This window comes from Phalacrocorax aristotelis, chromosome 7, assembly GCF_949628215.1.
Source record: "Phalacrocorax aristotelis chromosome 7, bGulAri2.1, whole genome shotgun sequence".
In the NCBI taxonomy this organism is placed as follows: Eukaryota; Metazoa; Chordata; class Aves; order Suliformes; family Phalacrocoracidae; genus Phalacrocorax; species Phalacrocorax aristotelis.
Genome location: NC_134282.1, coordinates 36,261,815 through 36,281,747, shown reverse-complemented (window position 1 = coordinate 36,281,747; position 19,933 = coordinate 36,261,815). Strand labels below are relative to the sequence as shown.

Below are 19,933 nucleotides of genomic sequence, written 5' to 3'. Positions count from 1 at the left end.
CAGTTGGATAGTATAGCAGCATCCATGTTTGGTTAACTTCATCACCCTGGTTACAAATCCAGACAGCAGCAGACAGGCAAACTACACAAGGAAAAGTTGGACCATAGAGCATTCCTTTAATCCTTTCTTTTTCAAGACGGTGTCGTCTAGTTCTCTAAAAAGGATGTTCAATATTGACCTTCCCTGAATTACTTTTGCATAAAAATTTAACATACTACAATTGTAGAGCAGTCAGAAATATCCCTTGTTTTCAGTTCAATTTGTCTTGGCTCTCTTTCAGCTCTGGTCAGTCACACACGACTGCTTTTTTGTAAGTCAGGACTGCTAGAACCACAATAAATCTTGCTGTCATCTTAAAAAGCAAAGAAGTGTATGAAGTAGATAACAATTTCCTCCTTCCTTTTTTAACTACCAGATTACAAAGATTTTTGTATCAAGAGTTTTAAAGTACAACAAAGTTATCAGGAATGGATGAAATGGGCAGGTAAAATACAAAACTTCAGAACAATGAAGAGAAAACAATGATTAGGTCACACAAAGATCCAACACGTTTTCAATTCACAGAAGAGTAACAGTTCTCTTTAGTGAAGTCTGAAGCACAGTGAGACTGCAGTAAGATTATCTCCATAGTTCAGGTGTTCATCAGCTCAATTAAAGAAAATAAAAATCAGCCAAGCTTTTTTTAATATGGGTACTTAAGTTATTTCTTGTTTTTCCTTCACTCCATCATTCCTATCTTAAAAAAAAACAGACTGGAACATTTGAACAACCATACTTGCTTTCAGAGAGTACACATCTTATGTCTTCCCTGCCAGTTCTAAATAAGCACCATTTTACACAGGAAGTCACAAACATAAGCTTTAATCCCATCAACTGATGTAGCAGGATGAACTCTTTCCCCCTTTATACCCACACCAATTGAGAAATGAACCACTGTCTTTCAGAAGACTTCAATGAGATCAATCAACTTGCAGGAGTCAGGCCTTGAAAGATCCATTTATTCAACCAAAGTTGGAAAAGAAAAAAGAATACGTAGGCCTATGCAAACCCATTAGATCTAGTAAATCATTCAGAAACATACAAACATCTACTACATGGACATACAAGTGAGGAAAAAACCCTATGAATTAACAGAAGTATGAATATATGGTAGCAGTCACAGCAGAAATTAAATCCTTTAAGTTGTACTGCATGACCAAAATGATAACAGAACACACCAATACCTTATTTAAAGTTTTATCATTTCAAGCCTCAAACACTAGGACAGGTTGTATATTCATGTATGCATAAAACTCTGGGAAACTTACTTTAAAACTGCTAACTTCTCAGAAGTTATTTTTATCTTCTGAAGGAGCACACATACCTCTTCACCCATAGCTATTTTCTCTTTCTGTTCCAGTAACATTAACAAAATTTGAAGCAGTTAACCAAGGACTTACTTCCAGTAACCAGTAAAGAAGGCATACTGTGTAATGTGAGACTACAGTAATATTTTATCCTATGACTTAGTCTTTAGGCCCATAAAAAGCAAACTTTAAATTATTAGAATACTTACTAATGCATTCTCCTTTATCTGTAAATTGTCAAGTGCCACATTACCTATTTAGAAGAAAAATAGAAGTACAGAACAAGTGACTTCAACTATTATGTAAGATAGAACAAAGAACATAACTACAAGCCTCCCATGTACACGTGGATAACACCTGAAAAACCTTACTTCAGTTACAGAATAGCACAATAAATGTCTAATTTGTAAGTCATTAAGCACTGATTATTCAGACAAAATTTTATGGTGGTAGAGATTACAGAAATATCACCAACTTAGATGTCTGCATGTTTCTACTCTATTAAATACACCTGCAATAATAGGAAATCTTATTCACTTTGTTGTGAATGATAATTACAGTTCTATCAGGGTAGGGTAGACTGGGAAAATTTTATCTTGGTTTTGATGATTTTACATAACAGAAAAATCACAAATCATAGAGCCACAAAAGTGCATGCCTATTTCCACATACACATTAACCTTTCCTGACACGGACAACATAGTAGGATTTCCAAAGCGAACGCCAGCACGCAGAATTATACCTGAGGAAAGCATATACAATATACCTCTTAGCGCTTTAATACCAGATTCCTTAGAGCTATATTCCATTTTTAATGTATTATTAATTTATAAATGTTACAATACCTAATACCATGGCAAGAGCAAAATTAAGATGATGAGAGAAGTCTCATCCCTTATGTATGGAAGGCATCTGAAATAGCCAGCCTTCTCTAGACAGTCCTACAACCGTTGCGTTTTGGGGTTGGTTTTTTTTTTTTTCCATGCCTACAGGGTAGCGAAGTGAAACGTTTGATATATTCACTGAGAATAGCTACTCCACGTTATTGCACTACCACGTCTGTTTAATACACACCATTTACGCCGAGGGCCCCATCAGCTGCACCAGAACCAAGACCTCCCCTCCTCCCGGGGCCACCATGCAGCAGCCACCCCACGCCCCATTGCACCGCTGACAGACCCGACAGCACACCCCTGCTTCCACCCTGTAGACTCTTAAAAGGAAAAAAAAAAAAAAAAAAGGTTTTTTTTTTGCCTCGCCGACCGTGTTCTGCCTCAGAGCACTCCGAGGCCAGCGCCGTGCGCTCGCGCCTCGCCTCAACCTTTCGGAGCACCTTCCCCATCGGGGAAGCTGCTTGGGGACCTGCACCCAGGCCTCCACCTCGTCTGGAGGGAGACCCTAACTCCGCTCTCTCTCCCCTCACAACCTGCTGCCTCGGCACTGCGCGGGGATCCCGCCCCAGCTCCCCTCATAGGCAGAACCTCGCCTCACTGCCACGGAGTGGCCAGAGCCTAGGCCCGGCCGAGGGAGAGAGCCCGCCGCGGAGGGGCGCCGCCACAGCAGGGAGTCGCGGCCCCACAGACCGGCCCGACCGACCGCCCCTCGCGATGGACGAGGAGGGGCGGGAGAGAGAGCCACAGAGGACGTGAAGGAGAGACTGACCGACCGGCCCTCACAAGGGGCCGCGGCCCGCAGACCGACCGCCCCTCACGGCCGGAGGAGGGGGATAGGTCCGCGGCCATAGACTGACCGACCATCCCTCACGGAGAGCTGCGGCGGCTCCACAGTTCGCCCTCTCCTCCCAAGGGGGTCGCAAACCCCCAGACCGACCACCTCTCCGAGGGGACGGCGGTCGTACAGCCCGCCGACCACTCAAGGGGGACCCGCTCCCCACCGCGGGGCAAGGAAGCACCCGCCCCCAGTGACAGCGACGGAGACGGGGCGGGAGAGAGGAGGTGCTCCTTACCCCCCCATATCCCCAGCTTGAGCTGAGACTTGTTCAGGTTCTCCAAATAGTCGCCCAGGAAGCGGTTCAGCAGATCCGCCACCACGGACTCCAGCACCATGGCGGAGGCGGACCCCTCCGCAGGCCAGCCGCGGCCCACTGGCAGGGCAGGGAGAGGAGGAGGCTGCAGAGCGCGGCGCACAGCAGCGCCGCGTGCGCCGCCGGCAGTCAGGTGACGGGGAAGAGGCGGAGCGTGGCCCTCCGCCTGACGCGGGGGAGCCCGTGTTGTTCCGTAGCGTGGAGGGGAACGGCGCGAGTCGTTGGCGCTGTTCCGGAGGCCAGGAGCCGACACAGGGCGGCGGCCACGGGCTGGGAGAGCCGGTGCTGCCCCACAGCCGCGGTGGCAAGCGGGCGGCGGCGGGAGGGGCCGGCGCTTGAGCGGGCGGTATCTTGGCCAGGCGCGGTGCCTCCGCTCTGCCGGGGTTCCTGCGGCTCCTCGGGGGCGAGACGGCTGCCGTGGGCTGAGCGCAGCCACGGCATACCTGCCGTGTCGTCCCGCCAGCCGCGGGAAGGCGGGCTTGGCCGGAGGCCTGGCGGGGCTGATCGCGGCAGGCGCCCGGCCTCGCACACCTCAGGCGATTCCCGCCGAAAGCTTGTGTTGACGCCTGAGATACAGCCGAGTAACATGTATATACAGCCGCTAGGCTTTGGTGCCATAGTGCCATCTTCCCTGTTCCGCTCTTTATTTAGGATATACGCGCCTGCGGATTGAGCCTCCAGGATGAACGCCTCTGGGCCCGTGCAGCCGGGATTAGACGGAGCCTGGTTTGTGTTTACAGTTTATAAGAAAACCATCGTTTCTGTTAATCCGACCGTTCAGGTGACAGGAAAACTTACAGACGAAGGAAGTCGATCATGAAAGCGAGATTTTTTCGTGTTCATGCATGCTGCTCTGTGTGGTGAAGCTGTAACTAGCCACGTCGACACTGGAACAAATTTTTAAATTTCGGGGGACTAATCTCAAACCAGTTATGTAAAGTCATTCTGAACTCATAGGAGCTCCACTATTCATGGAAGAACAGCACTTTGAAGCTCAAAATGACACATTCAGTCTAAAAATGGGTTCCAGAGGAGGGAAAATAATATTAGTAATAGGGTTCAACCTCAAAAAGACATGAAAATACATCAAGACCACATTAACGTGATCAGACTCTTAGCAGCGTGACAAATATTGCTTTAAACAGCATACAAATATATCGTGAAGCTTAGTGTAAGAAGATGTTACAACACCACAAATAGTTTAAGGAAAAGATTTAAGTAAATTGATAAAGGTCCACCAGGGGTTGTTAGCCCTCTGGTTCTGTTACAGCCTGTGTTTCAAGCTTGGTAGCTCCCTCTTGCTGTAGTTGAGGTAAATCCAAAGAGTTCTCCTTGTATGTCTTTTGACTTTATTTGAATAGTGGACATGTACATGCAATCACCCTCATTCAAATAATGGTATGCCCAATGCATTTTCAGTTTGTTAAATGTGTGATAAACCATACAGTCCAGTCCAGAGCATGCAAGCAGCACAATATATGTTATTTAGCACCTTTGCTCACATTGTAAGAGACATGCCGCACCTGTACCCCATTACTATATATATGTGTGCCTGGCTTTCCTGCAAGCATTTTTAACATCAAAGATTCAGTGGATAGGTCAGACTCTTACGCCACAAAGACCAAAGTTCAGGCCTGCAGTGGGTGTTAACACGGTGGTCTGCATACAGATTGGACTGGGGAAGTCGTATTATTGAATGCTGGAGAAGCTCAGAGACGCTGTGGAGGTTCAGCAGTAGAAAGTCTCTCCTTGCACTCTGCCATAAGCAGCCATGGTAATGGCCGTAATGTATCGATGCACGCTGGAAGCCTTTTCTTTCCCTCCTACTGTGGTAGTTCTTGCACAAGCACTGTCAGATGCTTTATTAATAGCCACAGTGTTGCTCAAAGTCATCTGAGCATGGTGTATTCTACCCCTTTTGCAAAACTGGTCTATGCCTGTCTGTGGATAAATGGGTTTTATGTTGGGTAGTTAGTGCTGGTTTTGTTCTTTATGAGAACTCTAGCTGTGGCAACTGAGAGGTGATTTCAAGGACCATAAGTCTGTCCCTATACCTTCAAACTAAACACAATATGATTCTGACATGATTACTTTAACAGATAAGATTATGCTACAGGTTTGTTATTCGTGGATGGCATTAAATAAACTATGGAATTAAAATAAACTGGAAGAATGATGCATGCTTTAAATGATTTTAAATAAAGCTACATTTAAAAAAAAAAAAAACCTGCATTGACTGGAACATCTTTAATAGTCATTAAGTTGGGGAGGGAAGGGGTAGAGGGGAACTGTGAACACCGGGTACCAACCCACGCAATTTCTGTGTAACTGCAGAATTCAGCATACCAAGGAGTAATGCCAGGTTGTTTCTTGGAAGACAAGAGTTGTTGTTTATTGCCAACTGAGCTCAATTTCATCCAGTAAATGGGACTAATGTAATAAGAAGAAACCAGCTGTTATGAAAGTTTTTACAATTTTAAAGCAGAGCTGAATACCAAAATTATCAACCCAAAACAACTTCTCATCTCACAGTAAGAACTGTCAGCCCCCAAAGAACACTACAATTATGTGTATCTCTATAGCTAAAGTCTCTATATATGCAACTGCATCCTATGTATATTCTAACTAGGGACTTAGCAGTAATGTTTGTCACGGACACAAACTTGCATTGGAAGGTTTCTTTCTTTCCATTATAAGAAGAGGTTGCACTGGCTCCTAGAATAAAGCAACTCTCTTACAAAGTGTTTCCTGAAATACCTGAGCAACATAGAGTTAATTTTATTGAACAAGTGCTTTCATGCCATTTTTTCTTGTTTTCCAAAGTCAAATTCATTCCTGACAATTATTTTAACCTTAAGTAACGTGTTAATACAACTTGTCTTCCATAATGCCTTAGTTGTTCTTCACCACTTAATTGATTTTTGCATATACTAGTGTTTGGAGTAGAGGAGAAAGTTTTAGTAAAAAGTTACTGAGTTCTCATGGTCTATGTAGCTTCAGGTAGGAAAACAAATTGCTCATTAAGTAAACTATAGAAACTATAGAAACTGGTGGCTTATATTTTATTTATTTGTTTACTTCTTTTGTGCAGTGTTGGCTGTTCAAAGCCATTCCTATCATAGGGAAGTGACAATGCAAGAAAACATGACAGAAAATTGTGAACAGAGCTCCTGCTGCCATTCTGTTAGGTAACAAACTTTCATTTATTATTTTTCTTAATGAGGTTTTAACAGACTTTAGCTTGTTATGCTTTTGTATATACAAATCACAGCTGAATAACTACAGTTTGAACAAAAATACTGGCTAATCAGTGGCAGCTCCTGCTGCTGGTGTATGTAAATAAGAATAATTGTGCAAATCAGTGGCATTAGGTGTTCTCTATAACAATTATATGCTATAGCCAGGATGATATATCCATTTTCTACATTGCTTTTCATAAGAGTCATAACAATTTCTGCACAGTAAAAACAAAGAAAAGTTAATCACAACTGTAAAGGGTGTTGAAAAACATAAGAAAATGTGTGGTTAAATAATTTCCTAATTGGCTAAAGTGTTTACCTAAAGAACTTGAAGAACTCCATGAATTTTTAAAATCATCTTGTTTTAGTGTATGTTTCAGTAAATGAAATTTCTGCTGCTCTTTACAAACATGCTTTCCTAACAAGCATAAATATATTACCTAGTGGACCAAAAAATTGTTCCTGAAGCAATGTGATTTCACCTGGTAAAGAATCCCAGCAAGCCACATGTGTGTCATATATCCTGTTTCAGTAAAACCAACATAGATTTAAAAAATAAAGGGAAAATGAAATGGAATTAAAAATGGAAAAACTTGGAAGGTGGCACTTTTAATAGATATTTTATCAACCATATATGTGGGTTTTTTAAGTACTGAGACATTACTTGAAAATAAAGACAAATATTTTTGCACCTCTATTACCAAACAATCCTTTGTTAGTCTTCCCGAGCCTCCCTTGCAGATAGGATGCCACTTAAAAATGACATTGACACAGCTCTGTCTGTTGGTAGGTACCATTCCTTGTGTGTTCTCAATGAAAAAGGTAAACAGTCCAAAATGGGGGGGGGGGGGGGAGGGGGAACTAACCACTGGAAAAGCTAAAACACAGTTACATCACATATGAGTTCTGTATCTAGAAGAACAGATACAGGACAAAGAGAAATTTTGGATCATTACTTATCATTCATTGAATTCACAGAGAACGTTCATTTGCCTCAGTGAAAAAACCATGCATTCTGCCCATTTTTTCTAAATACCAATGTTAAATAGACATGACTGGTTTAATAAATATTAATGGAATCAGTAGTTTCACTCAGCTGAAAGTCATGAAAAACAACATGTTCTGGCTGATGTATAGAGGCTCCGTGTGTATTATTGTAGCACTTCATTAAATAAGAGGATTTGATGATTCCATCACTGGATAATAATTTACTAAAAAGAAAATGTAAATACGACACTGTAACACTTAACTTTGTGGGTTTGCTATTTATGTGGCAAGATTTGCTCAAACCTCTTAGGGAAGCCTTTACAAAAAATGAAGCCTAAAAAACCAAAAAACAAATCTGCATTGAAAGTATCAGTTCAAGCTTCAGTGTTATAAATAGAAATACGCATTGCAACAACAAATACTTTGTTTAGCATTGCCTGTTACACATTCTTGCATGCATAAATAAATGTCACAGCAATTCTAATGCTAATCTGAGGTGTGCACATGGATTGATAGCTTTCTTCTCCTATTTTACTGCATTAATATTACAAAATCTCCAGCTACCGTCTGACTGTTGACAAGTGAACAGATGGCAAATTTTATCAACTGTACCTCACTAAACAGAGTGTATGCCTATTAGCGGTTGGGAAATCAGCCAGATAATGTGGCATCAACTCTCATCACAAAGCCTACAGAGATGAGCGGACTTTGTGATGAGTTAGATTAGGTTGCCAAGAGCCATTTTTGGACAAGTTTTGAAAATCTCTGAAACCGGTTATGTCACAGCCTCTCTGAGCAACCTGTTCCTTATCCTCTCTGATTTTGAGGGGTGTTTTATTCCTTTTAGCTATTGAGAATTTCCCTTGCTGCAATTTTTGATTGTTGCAGTCTCAGAAGTAACTGTATATTTAAGGCACATATTTTTGGACTTAACAGGTGGAAGAGATCAGTATTTATGATTTTGCCCTGTGTCTTTTCTGAAGAAAAGTTCAGTATTCTGCAGAAATAGTGGTATTTTATATTGGTTTTAATTTGATTTGCTTTTTGGTCTAAAGTTTTTATAGTAACTTCATTTTTCACTGTTTTTAAGCTTGTTTCTAAGTAGTACAGAGGAGATTTCATTAACGCTGAATGCATTTGCAGAAAAGGAAGAAAAAAGGTGTCTCAACAATTATGTCAAATACTAAAATAAACACAAAATACATTACAAGAACTAGAATAGCAGAATAGTTAGAATAACTGCTATAGTTAGCAGTCACAAAACTGCTAAGTAATAATTATTAAGATCATTCTTAGAAATTTTTGCAGTGATTATCTTGATTACATTAGCAGAAGTAAAACCAACGGATTAAGGTATATTGAGATGTCTGAAGCACTAAAAAGATGCCAACACATAGCAATCTGCTTTCCCTTTTCCCCTGTGACAGCTGGAGACTCTCTGTTCTCAGTGGAGAGCCTCAAAGAACTCACATCTGAAAAAAGCTATGATACCATTTCAGTGTGTGTCCCCTCTCTCTGTGATGAGACAATAAAATATAGAAGACTTGCCAGGCACTAATATCTAAGAACTAAGCAATACACAAATGGAAGCGTGTCAGTATACAAAGCCAGCGTTAACTTCAGCTACTAACACCAAGGCATAGACATTTTACAAAGGGTCAAAGTAGGTCTTTATTCATAAAAACAGCTTCAATCATCTGGAGAAACCCCAGTTTTGTTTCTCAGATATGTTGTCTAAATTCTGACACAATTATTATATTTTTCCCCTATAAAAACTGCCATATCTGTTCCTAAATAAATAAATGTACACAAGACAAACATTGCATAAAATTATCCTCACTGGCTACTGTGAACAAGTTCTCAGAGAAATCTAGATTAAAAATTACATTCCCACTGACTGTTCTTTGTTAAAAGCCTAGACCCAAATCACATGAAAGCTATGAGACCCTAGACTCATAGCTTTCATGTGATTACAAAAACCAAGGACAGCATAGTGTAGACACCACATGGTGAGAAATAATGCCGTATCCACAAATGAGGGTAGCTGCATAGACAATCTGACCATGACAGGTGGTTTTCAAGGGAGTTCGAAGAATCATTTCCTTTATCTACTGCACCTTATCTGCATCTAAGAGATTTATTAATTAGAATCTGCATTTCTGCATGAAATTTCTAAGCCAAAAGGCTTAGTCTATCTGATCAGTATTGATCACATGTATGTCATACCAACTGAGATTTGAAATATAAATTACATTGCTATTTTTTATCCTGAGCCAGGCAATCTTCAAAAAACAGCTAAGTTCTATCATAAGGATAATCTAACTTAATTTTTCATAAGGGCTTTATTTGATGGTATTTCTGAGAATCATAGCTATTTTCTTCAGTGCTGTGCTGTGAAGATGAAAAGGCACTAGCTACGTAAGAAAATTAGTTGAAGTAAAAATGCGCTCGTTTTAATTAATATCTTGCCTTTTAGTGGGGAAGGAAGCAATAATAGTCTAGTCTGGACCAAATGCACTGGCTTTTAAGTTATAAGTGTAATTTCATTCACTTAGTAATAGCTTGAACTTACTCATAGTGAAAGCACATGTAAATATCTACTAATCCAAAGCCCAGCCATTCACTTGCTAAAGATTTCAGTCATTTGCACATTCACTTGGACATTGAAACAGTCCTCCAGCAAAACCCACTAAGTCATAAATGACAGAATTGTTTGAGATACATTTTCTGAGTGGCTTTTCTGGAGGAGTACTGACTGATATTGAAGAAATGTGATGCTGAAAAGTAGCACAATCATTTATTTATTATCAGCCAAAGTTTGATTTGGATATAGTTAAGAACAGTAGGATGTTGCACAGTTACTGTTTATTAACAGAGTTAGTGAATTGCCAGATGTGGAGGTCAGTCTTTAAATAATACAGTAAAGAAAAATTCCAAATGTCCCACTTACTATGGACTCAGCAAAATCAAAAGTAAGAGTTTATTTCTTCTCACAGAAGTCACCCTTACTCCAGACATTGCTGAACTACACAGTGCTGCTTTTAGTTAAAAAAAAAAATCTAAGAAACCAAATGTTTACTGTCACCTACTTTTTACAGTATCTATTTATAAGATGCCCTACAATTTTCCAAATCTTAGTGGAGGCTGAAAACATTAATCTAGGTTACCTTATTTGCTAATGCCGACTGCATAGTCAGCCAGGAGGCCACTTAGCAAAGCCATCACTTAGGTCACAGAAAAAACTCTGAAAAAAAGAAATCTCTGAATAAAGATGGGCTAACTACTTCCAAAATAAATCTTAAACAGCAGGTGTTATTCCAAACCACTATTGTCTTCAGATGTTTCTTGCCAATATTTATCTCTCACAGCAATGCATGTACATTACATAACAAAACAAACACAGTGTGGATGTGACTCTTTTGTATCTTCTGTAAGTTTAAAACTGTATTAACTCTGTTAGAATCAATATAGGTACAACATACAAAGTCAACGTGTGTCAAGAATTATTCCCAGCATTTCATGTGTCACAGTATTCTTCTCAGCAATTTGTGGCTCAGACCCCTTGATGTTTACCAAAAAGTAAGGCAAAAAAAAAAATGTCAGTTAGGATCCATGAGTCAGGAAAAAACAAATGCAGTGTGCAACTTCTGTTCATGTCACATTATCCAAAAAAAAACCAAAGCAAAACAAAACCCTTTTTCATATGTTCCTGAATTGTCAGTGGCAGCTGAGCTTTGCAGCATTTGCAAGACTTCAGGACACATAAAAGTGTCTATAATATAATGTCTGAAGAGCTAATGAGAAATATCTTTTGTATAAAGTAGGGACTCCTCATATCCAGATGGCATGTACTCAATAGCTGTGGTAGCAGTGTTATCAGAGGTAGCACAAGTACGCTTGGGAAATACCTTAAAAAATGGTTCAAGGGATCTCAGTTTTTCATAAACTGTATCAGTCTGAAATTATTGCCTTGTGGGGCTCTGTTCCTTCCACTTAAAATCCCACGTTCATCTTCTAACATTTGCTTTCTGTGCATATTTCATCATCTTAATGTATGAAAATGTCAAATTTTGGAAATTCTGACACTTTCATACATTTATCACACAATCTATGTGCAGTATACAGTTAACATGAGTAACAGGCGCCTAGGTCAAAGCGCTTGCTATTAACTTAATGTAAATGAGTAGTCCCACTACAAGGCTATAATTGTTTCACTCTACTCTGACCATTTGCACAGATACATCAACACTGTTTTACAAAGTCCAGGGGAAAGAAAAAAACAACCTTTAATAAAACCCACAGCAAGTGGCAAGCTCTGGCTTAGAACTGCCAGACATGATAAATTATTGGAAAGAAGGCTAAGGTGGGACTTGCAGCATGTTCCTGTGACAGGCAACAGGATCTGCAGAGAAGAAACTGAAGCTGTGCACTATCAGGAAAACATGTTCTTACCTTCTTATTTTCTGGAGGCCTGCAGCAGACTTTGAGAGCTGTCCATCACTGCAACACAAAATGAGACTCTCACAGTAAGACTACCTGGATGCTTACCTCAGTGTTCATTCCAAATTATATAAGTTGGAAAAGCTCTCCTTCCAGAAGCAGACTCCAAAAGAACTACAATTAGGCACTATCTAAAAAAAAAAGTGTTCATTGGCAACAGAAATTAATTAAATTCTTTATATTTTTCATTTCATTCTAAAAGGCTTTTTAAAAATCAGCATGGCAATCAACAGAAATTAAATGATGGCTACAATTTTTTGATAGTGACAATCATATTAGTGTCACAAGTAAAACTTACAGATGTTCCTCTACATTCCAAGAGAAACCTGTCAAGTGCCCCTCACCATTTCACTTTACCCATTCAAAGGAAACTTAAAATTTCAGAATTATTATAGTTTGAAAAGGATCTCTGGAAACATCTAGTCTTAACTCCTGCTCAGTGTGGGACTAACTTCAAAGTGAAAAAAGGTTTGTTCAGGCCTTGTCGAGTTCATTTTCAAAAATCTCCAAGGTCAGAGATGCACAGTGCCTCTGAGCTACCTGTTCCAGTGCTTGCCCACTCTCGCTGCAGATGTTGTCCTTATATCCACTTGAAATTTCACTTCATTCCATCCATAATTAATTTCACTAGTTAGATATTATACAGGTTTAGATTTTATTTATTTGCTATCCTGTTCAAATTCACTAACTGTAAAAATCAGATGTAGACACGTGTCTCAGTTACGCAGTGCTGAACTCTGCTTCCCTCCACACCATTAGTCACCACTCATAATTAGATGTGGTAGCAGGTAATTTCTCTCTGTCCCAGACTGCAAGGACCCACCTTTCCCTGGGGACAGTTTTATCCCTGCACCATAGGAGTGTGCTGGCGTGATGCCTGTACAGTCTTAGCAATGATATATAAGTAGTTAACATTATAGTTACTGTAAGGAAAGAGGAGGTATTAAGCATTTCAAGCAATAGCAAAAAGTCAGATGTGATAATACTGGTTGATAGTCAGACTGCTAGATTGCTAAAGAGGTTACTGGAGGATTTTGCTTCTTCCACAATTTAATTCAGCAAAGCTATTTTTAATACAATAAATAGATTGCTTCTATATTTATAACAATGCAGGCAACTTCTTTAATTCTATTACTTTATTATGTTAACCAATCAAGTAGAAATTGGAGCTCAGGCACCTGTCTGTTCAAAGTTCCCCAAATATTTTGAAAATTTAGTCCATGATGACTTGTTAATGAAAATATACTGAGTCTAGCCATTATGACAGTCCTAAAAAGAGACCATTTACTGTAAAGCTTTTCTGTTCTTGGAGGCAGAGGGGATTTATAGACATATAAAGAAGGCTCTGCATTTGATATTTCTCATTGTATAATGGGGCACAATTTCACCAAAATGTCTTCAAAAGTCTGCAAGCAGAAGTCAACAAAAAAAAAATGCTAGTTACACAACACAATAAATTCTCGATTAGGTCATTCTACATGAAAAGGGGAAGGATATGACTTGATGTCTCCTATTTCTAAGTGATGATCTAGTTCTAACAGAAGGGAAGGAAGGGCAGGCAAGCAAGAAGGGAGGGATGGTTTGGCCCAGGGCAGGGGAGAAGGTATTTCCATTCAATGGAAAAGAAGGTTTCCAGTTGGTCCTGATGGTTGAACCTTTGATAGTAAAAGCAAAAAAGACACAGTCAGAAGCCTGCAGAAAATACCAACTTCAATATAGATTGTAGCAAATTGTTATGTCAGCCATTTCAAAAAGTTGAGGCACAGGTGCAACACAGGAGGACTCAAAGTTAATTATAATACTATTAGTACCAATAGCGTTACTTTACAGGTTTATTTTTGTGTTTCTTCCATTATTGAAAATCCATGCTTTTTAATGCAAATATGTTCTTTTTCTTCTTTACCCTTAAAAATGAAGTTAACCCAGGATCCCCTTGCACACAGGCTGCATGCTTCAAGGGATGCAAAATCCATTATTCAAAGCTGAACTCATGCAGACCGCTCCCCAGCAGATCATGAGTTCTCCAGGCCCTGCAAGGCAATCCAGCACTGCACTGCAAGGACATACTCATGAGCAGGTAAGTTGCTAGTTTTGGAGATATGTCTTTCTCCACGTCTCAGCAATAGTGCAAAGACAGCCTGAGGGTTACTGTAATCTCTCATTACAGAAGAACATGGTCTTTATTTAGGTTTCCACTTCACTGTTGAGACTAACTATTCATATGAAAACAAACCTTTGAGTGCTGTTTTTAAAGCTTATCTAATTTCAGAGTTTATCATATTTAAATTTCCACTGAAGATAAATACACTTACCATTCCAACTTTATTGTTTTATATGCATAATCTGGGTGTTCTTTATACCAAGATTCTCACATAAGAAGTATGTGTGTACATATAAGTGGCAAGTTATCAGTTATTTCGCAAGTAAGGCACTTCAAGGTTAGGTCTCAACATATAACATATTCAAATACTGTACTTGAACTCAAGCACATAATATCTGCCCTTATATTCTTTATTTTTTAGTTCAACTGACATGGGAAACTGAGCAGATCAAGCCTGATTTTAAGAGCAAAAGTCTGCCTCAACTATCAATCACTCTTATATTTGGGCTTCCCCTCTTCTCTACAACTTGGTATTCTTTGGCTTCTCCTGGCATTCAGGTACTTAAAGTTGTAGCCAAGAATTGCAACTTTTTTTCCCCACAGGCAATGTGACAGTCCTGTACTGCCACCACCCAAATAGCAGATCCATATAAATATTGATACTGCTTTAGTGAAATCTAGACTTCATTTCCATTGGAAACTTTAATAGTGATAGTTCATAAAATTGTTATAGGTGTCAAGTTTATCACACAGATTGTGCTAAATCCAAAGTTTTTCAATGCTGTAATATAATTGTGCCAAATTAGAAAGCGTGACTACGGCATCATGGTTATTAAGCTATCACCACCTTTTATTTTCCTATAGAACATAAGAGCATCCTTAAGTGAAAAACCATTGAAGAAAAAACATTTGTGAAATGGTACAACATTTTTCATTTGTGACAGGGATATGATATATTCTTGTCTTGCAGCTACATGTGTTAATAAAATCACTCAGTTCCACATGAAAATTTGTAAAATGCTTTCAAACGCCAGCTATCTTCAGAAAGTACTGAGCTCATCTGCTGAAACTCTTTTTGACATCTAAAGACATGCAACAAAATCAAATGAACCTAGAATCACTAATTCTTTTCTAATTTCTGAGGCCATATAATCAGCAAATTTGTAGGTGTAAAGACAGAATATGAAAATTGTAACACCAAGAATTTGAAGACCAACACAATTCCACTATCCTTTGTAAGACGGTTCTGCTGTAAAAGTCAGGAACGGTCAAGAAGAGAAAAAAACTTCATTTCCAGGTCATGGAGTTGGCATACACCAGATAAAACAAACAAGCTTTGCTTGTTTGTCTTTTGCTCCCCAAAAGCTCATGGAGTTTCTCATATTGCTGCACTTGTTAAGACTGCCTCCACCTCTCATCAGACTGTTTGATAACCTCACCCAGGGATCTGTAGCTGCAGTGTGACCAAGCCACATGCCAGCGCAATGTGGCTGAAGCAAGAACACTGTTTCCTTGCCCTGGGGTCAAAAAGGGAAACGTTTCACTGTACAAGAACTGTCTGACATTATAAACTGAACTACAATAGCTAAATCTTCCAAGAGCTGACATAGTTGAAGAAGAGGACATGAATGGAGAAGTGGGCAACTGGATACAGAGGAGACCATGGGCAATGTAAGTACAGGCCAAACTCTAAAGGAAAGCTTCACTTCCGTTTTTAGTAAAGAGAGGGAGGGGCAGGAGAATCATGTGGGGTACCTAAGGCAGCAAGTACAGAGAAACAGAAATCACAGCTTTTCAGGAGAGGCCCAGACATGAGCTGTTCCTCATGAAAGAGTCTGAACAAAAAAAACTTAAGTCCTGTAGCAATGAATAGCATCTGCTCTTATCTCTGTCAGGAGTGGTGATACCCTGCCACAGACTGGTGCCTGCTGGCTGAGCACCTCTGTCTCTGCTTTAGTTCCAAATTACTCCTCCTATTTAACTCATCTGTTTGGTTTAGTCAGGAATAAAGTTGAGGAGGAATCCCCAAACAGTAGTTAACAGCACTGTGTCTCATAACCCCTCCACATCAAAGTAAAATCCAAACTCAGTCCTAGCTGAGTGTGTTGTTCCCCTCCAGCACTACAAACCATGCAGGCCCTAGGTTAGAACATAGCCCTGGCTTAGGATATGAGAGGATGAGAGCTAGAGAGGAGGCTCTAGGCTGAGGGTGCATTGTAGATATGCAAAGAAATAACACCTGAGTCTCCTGAGTGGAATAATTTGCAACACAGATTTATCAAAAGTAGATCATGTCATACCCATTGCTATCTTTCTTTGACTGGATAACTAGCTCCACAGATCAGAAGAATTTAGTAGACCTAATCTAGGTAAATATAATCAATGCATTTGATACAGTGCCCAGTGGCAAGTCACTATTTTAAAAATATTATTTAAAGTTTTATTATACTTTCAAAATATTTAAATTATTTTAAAAACATTGCATTAAAATAGAGAGGACAAGAATACATATGGGGATAAAGGGGAGATTTTGACAGTTTGTGTTCAAAGAGAAAATGTGAAGATGGAAAAAGAATCCGTCACATGAATGCCAGCTTTTCGTTAGAACAGTGTTCCTCATGGATTGCTATTGATGTCACTATGCTTAATATTTAGCTGTAGGGAGAGCTGAAGGCCCAGAACAACCTGGCTACTTACAAAATTTGCAGATAAGCCAAAGCTAGATGGTATGACCAATACTAGTAATGGCTACTTTATCATTCAGGAAGGATTAGATGACAACGTGGTCTGGGCAGATTGACGTCATACCTGTACAGAATCTAATTATGAAAATACACTAGTGCTAACCTGGGTGGTCATCACTGATCCCAGTGGTTGTTATGAGAAAGAAGGGTGTGCCAAATGACAGCATCTCCCTGAGCTCTGCCTCAGTGGTCCCAAAAAGACCATATACACAACAGTGTCCCCTCTCCTCCATTTACTGCTGGAGTCAGTCCCCTGGTGTGGGGCAAAGCCAGCTGTCATGTTCCCTCTTTATCACACGCCTTCAGCATCAAACTACATCACCCCGTCTGGAGAAAACCCAGGGCAACCATCGCTACTGCGCTGTTCCCTACCTTCATTCTTCTCAGCAGAGGGGCTGCTTATTTGTTACAGCTCTCCTGCAAATTAGTGACACTTCCTTTTCCTGGTCCTTCATTACAATATGAATAAAAAGCTTTCCATAATAAGAGTGAGAAAGAAACCCCAAAGAATCTAATTCTTTGGCAACTTTCAATTCAAGCTGATTTTTTGGCAGTTCTAGTTGTGTTCTAGACTTCCTGACCTCTTAGGTAAAAAGGGAATTGCCCCCACAGCCTCTTGCATCCTGCTTAGGAAGCAGTAAAGGCAACCTGGCTTAGATTATGTAATTTGTTAATTATTTGCAGAAAATATTGGGAAACACAAACCCTTCATTTTCAACATATTCCATAACCCTAAACACCAGCATTCAATAATAAAGCTATTTATAGGTATAGCCTAATTTCATAAGCTTGCCTTTCTCATGAAACATTAACCTTCTGAACAGTCAGCATACATAACTTGGAAATGCTGAAGCTTATGTATACAAATTATATTTTAACTTGTTGTACCTATTGTAAGCTGTCCCTTATCAAAAGGAAGTCAAAGCTATTTAATAATACCTAATAAAAATAATAGCATAGCAACTACCTCTTACAGGTGATTGGGTTTTTTGGGTGAAAGATTGTACTTGGCAGATGAGAAAGAAATTAAAAGCCTCTGCTTACCATGCTTCTACGTCTTCATTTTTGACAGCAGCAAACCATATGTACTTTTTCCTGTTGTTACTATAACAAAGCAGCACTCTGTTAAATATTAAACATGTACATAAATTAGCCACTCACATGCTGTGCTGCAGGAGTCTGTGCAAATCAGAGTACTTGAATGACAAATCTCTTCATTTATGCATTCTAAGAATTCAAAGTAGCAGTCCTGAACTACAGACAGACATTGAAAGCCCTGTTAACTTCCACGTTATACCAAATCCTAGTCACATAAATGGATTAACTGCATGGATACAGGGATCCATCTGAATTCCACTGCTAGATCAAAAACCTCTCATGTTCAAACATTTCTCTGTTTTAGGCTCAGTTTAAAAACCATTTAAAATTCCAAGCTGAATGTTTTTGTTCCAGCCGAAACCTCCAAATCACCATCTCCAGCACATCTTGTAGCCTGCCTGCCCATGCTACCTTTATTCAACTCATTCACCTTTATGTAATATCAAATTCTGTCCTGGTTAGATACCTAATTGTTTTGTTCCAATATTAAACATTCCATCTGCAACTCTGAGAAGCAGACAGTCCTTGTGATTTCAATTACTTTTTTATTTTCTCTCCTCTAAAATGCAAAGGATAAGATCTACACTAGGTTTAAATTAGACACTCATTTGTTTCAAAAGCATATTCCTCATTAAATGGGAAGCAATTAGTAAGAATAGAACAGCCAGTCCTGACTTTGAAAATCAAGGACTGACAAACATGGAAGATATCTCCTGGTCCTCTGAACTGAAGAAAAATATCTTGTGCCCTCTCATAGAGAAGTTGGAGTCCACATGGAGAGGCACAGCCTCCAAGCAAAATTCAGCTTGGGAGCTGGCAAACTCCCCTGTGAGACAGTGCTCTCCAGTGAGGAACAAGGCAGCTGAGCACACACAAGTAGGGTACAATTGCCCACATAACACACATTCTCTGTAGTTTGTCCATTTCACTTTGTGAGAGGAGATATGATATGAACACAACAAATACTTGCTGTTACAGCAACTAGCAGACCACATTCTCTATTCAGCATTTTAGTATAACAGCACAAAAGTAACATGTAAACCATGACTGTGGTATTGAAATTGCCTGATCTGCAATGAGATTTCTTCCCTGGAGAGGCTGTGGGGCCTGTGAAGCTGATAGTTGCTATCAGAAAAATCTCAGGGGTAAAACTTGAGATTTTTGGTACAAAGTACAGAGCCAGTGAGTATACTTAGCTTTGATGAGCTGAATTTTGGTAGCATCCTACTTCTGAAACTTGTCACCAGCATGAAGGGGAACCTACCTCCAGTCTCTAACAGAATTTAGAAAGATCCTTCCACTATCCTAAAATTCATATGAACACTCTATGTACACTTCTGCCATTAAAATAGTCAAATCTGAAGATGATGCTACTTCTCTTGAGAAGAAAAATATTTTGTCAGAGGAGTTATAACCATTTCCATGACACAATGATTTGGCCCATAACCACACGAGATTTTATCTACTTTGAGAATATACAATTTTGAGAAAAGCCATGTTCAGTTGAAATAATCTCCATGGTAGAGCTATCCAGAGGTAGACAAAAGTGTTCCTGGGCACTTTGGTACTTAAAGTAGGCACTGAAGCTTCCTGTCACTGAAATCCTTGAATTCTAGCTGGCTTTTGTCAACATAGGTATCACCTGATAGAACTAACATCACCTGATTTCTGATTTCATTATAACAAGACAATCTGTAGGAACAGATACCCTCAGTCAGCTGCTTTTACCACTGAGGTAAAAGTTATGCAGGAAGGAAAACACTGAGCAGATGGGTATGTTTACTAGGGAGTTGAATTGTGTGCAGAAGCACCAATTACAATATTTCTGGGAATTGGTGTAGTCAGGAAAGGATAAAAGCATATTATAATTAATA

General features: G+C 39.7%; 1 protein-coding gene and 1 long non-coding RNA gene across 3 annotated transcripts in view; both read right to left on the bottom strand.

The window, feature by feature from the left end:
* Window positions 1–3,442, bottom strand: part of VPS13C (vacuolar protein sorting 13 homolog C) — a 103,440-nt gene extending 99,998 nt beyond the window's left edge. Inside the window, exons 1-2 of one of the 2 annotated variants that reach the window (XM_075100099.1) lie at window positions 3,313–3,442; window positions 1,556–1,599 (exon numbers count right to left, since the gene is read on the bottom strand). In XM_075100099.1, coding sequence (XP_074956200.1) covers window positions 1,556–1,599; window positions 3,313–3,412 — 144 coding nt within the window. In that variant the 5' untranslated portion in view covers window positions 3,413–3,442. Of the gene's footprint in view, window positions 1–1,555; window positions 1,600–2,018; window positions 2,038–3,312 lie in introns of those variants that run through there. The other variant, XM_075100100.1, reaches the window with a different exon arrangement.
* Window positions 3,443–10,784: 7,342 nt separating this feature from the next.
* Window positions 10,785–18,067, bottom strand: LOC142060232 (uncharacterized). Its single transcript, XR_012661664.1, has 3 exons — window positions 18,006–18,067; window positions 12,069–12,116; window positions 10,785–10,860 (listed from the first exon to the last, which is right to left on the bottom strand). It is a non-coding gene; the product is annotated as an uncharacterized LOC142060232 (long non-coding RNA).
* Between the last annotated feature and the right edge of the window lie 1,866 nt (window positions 18,068–19,933).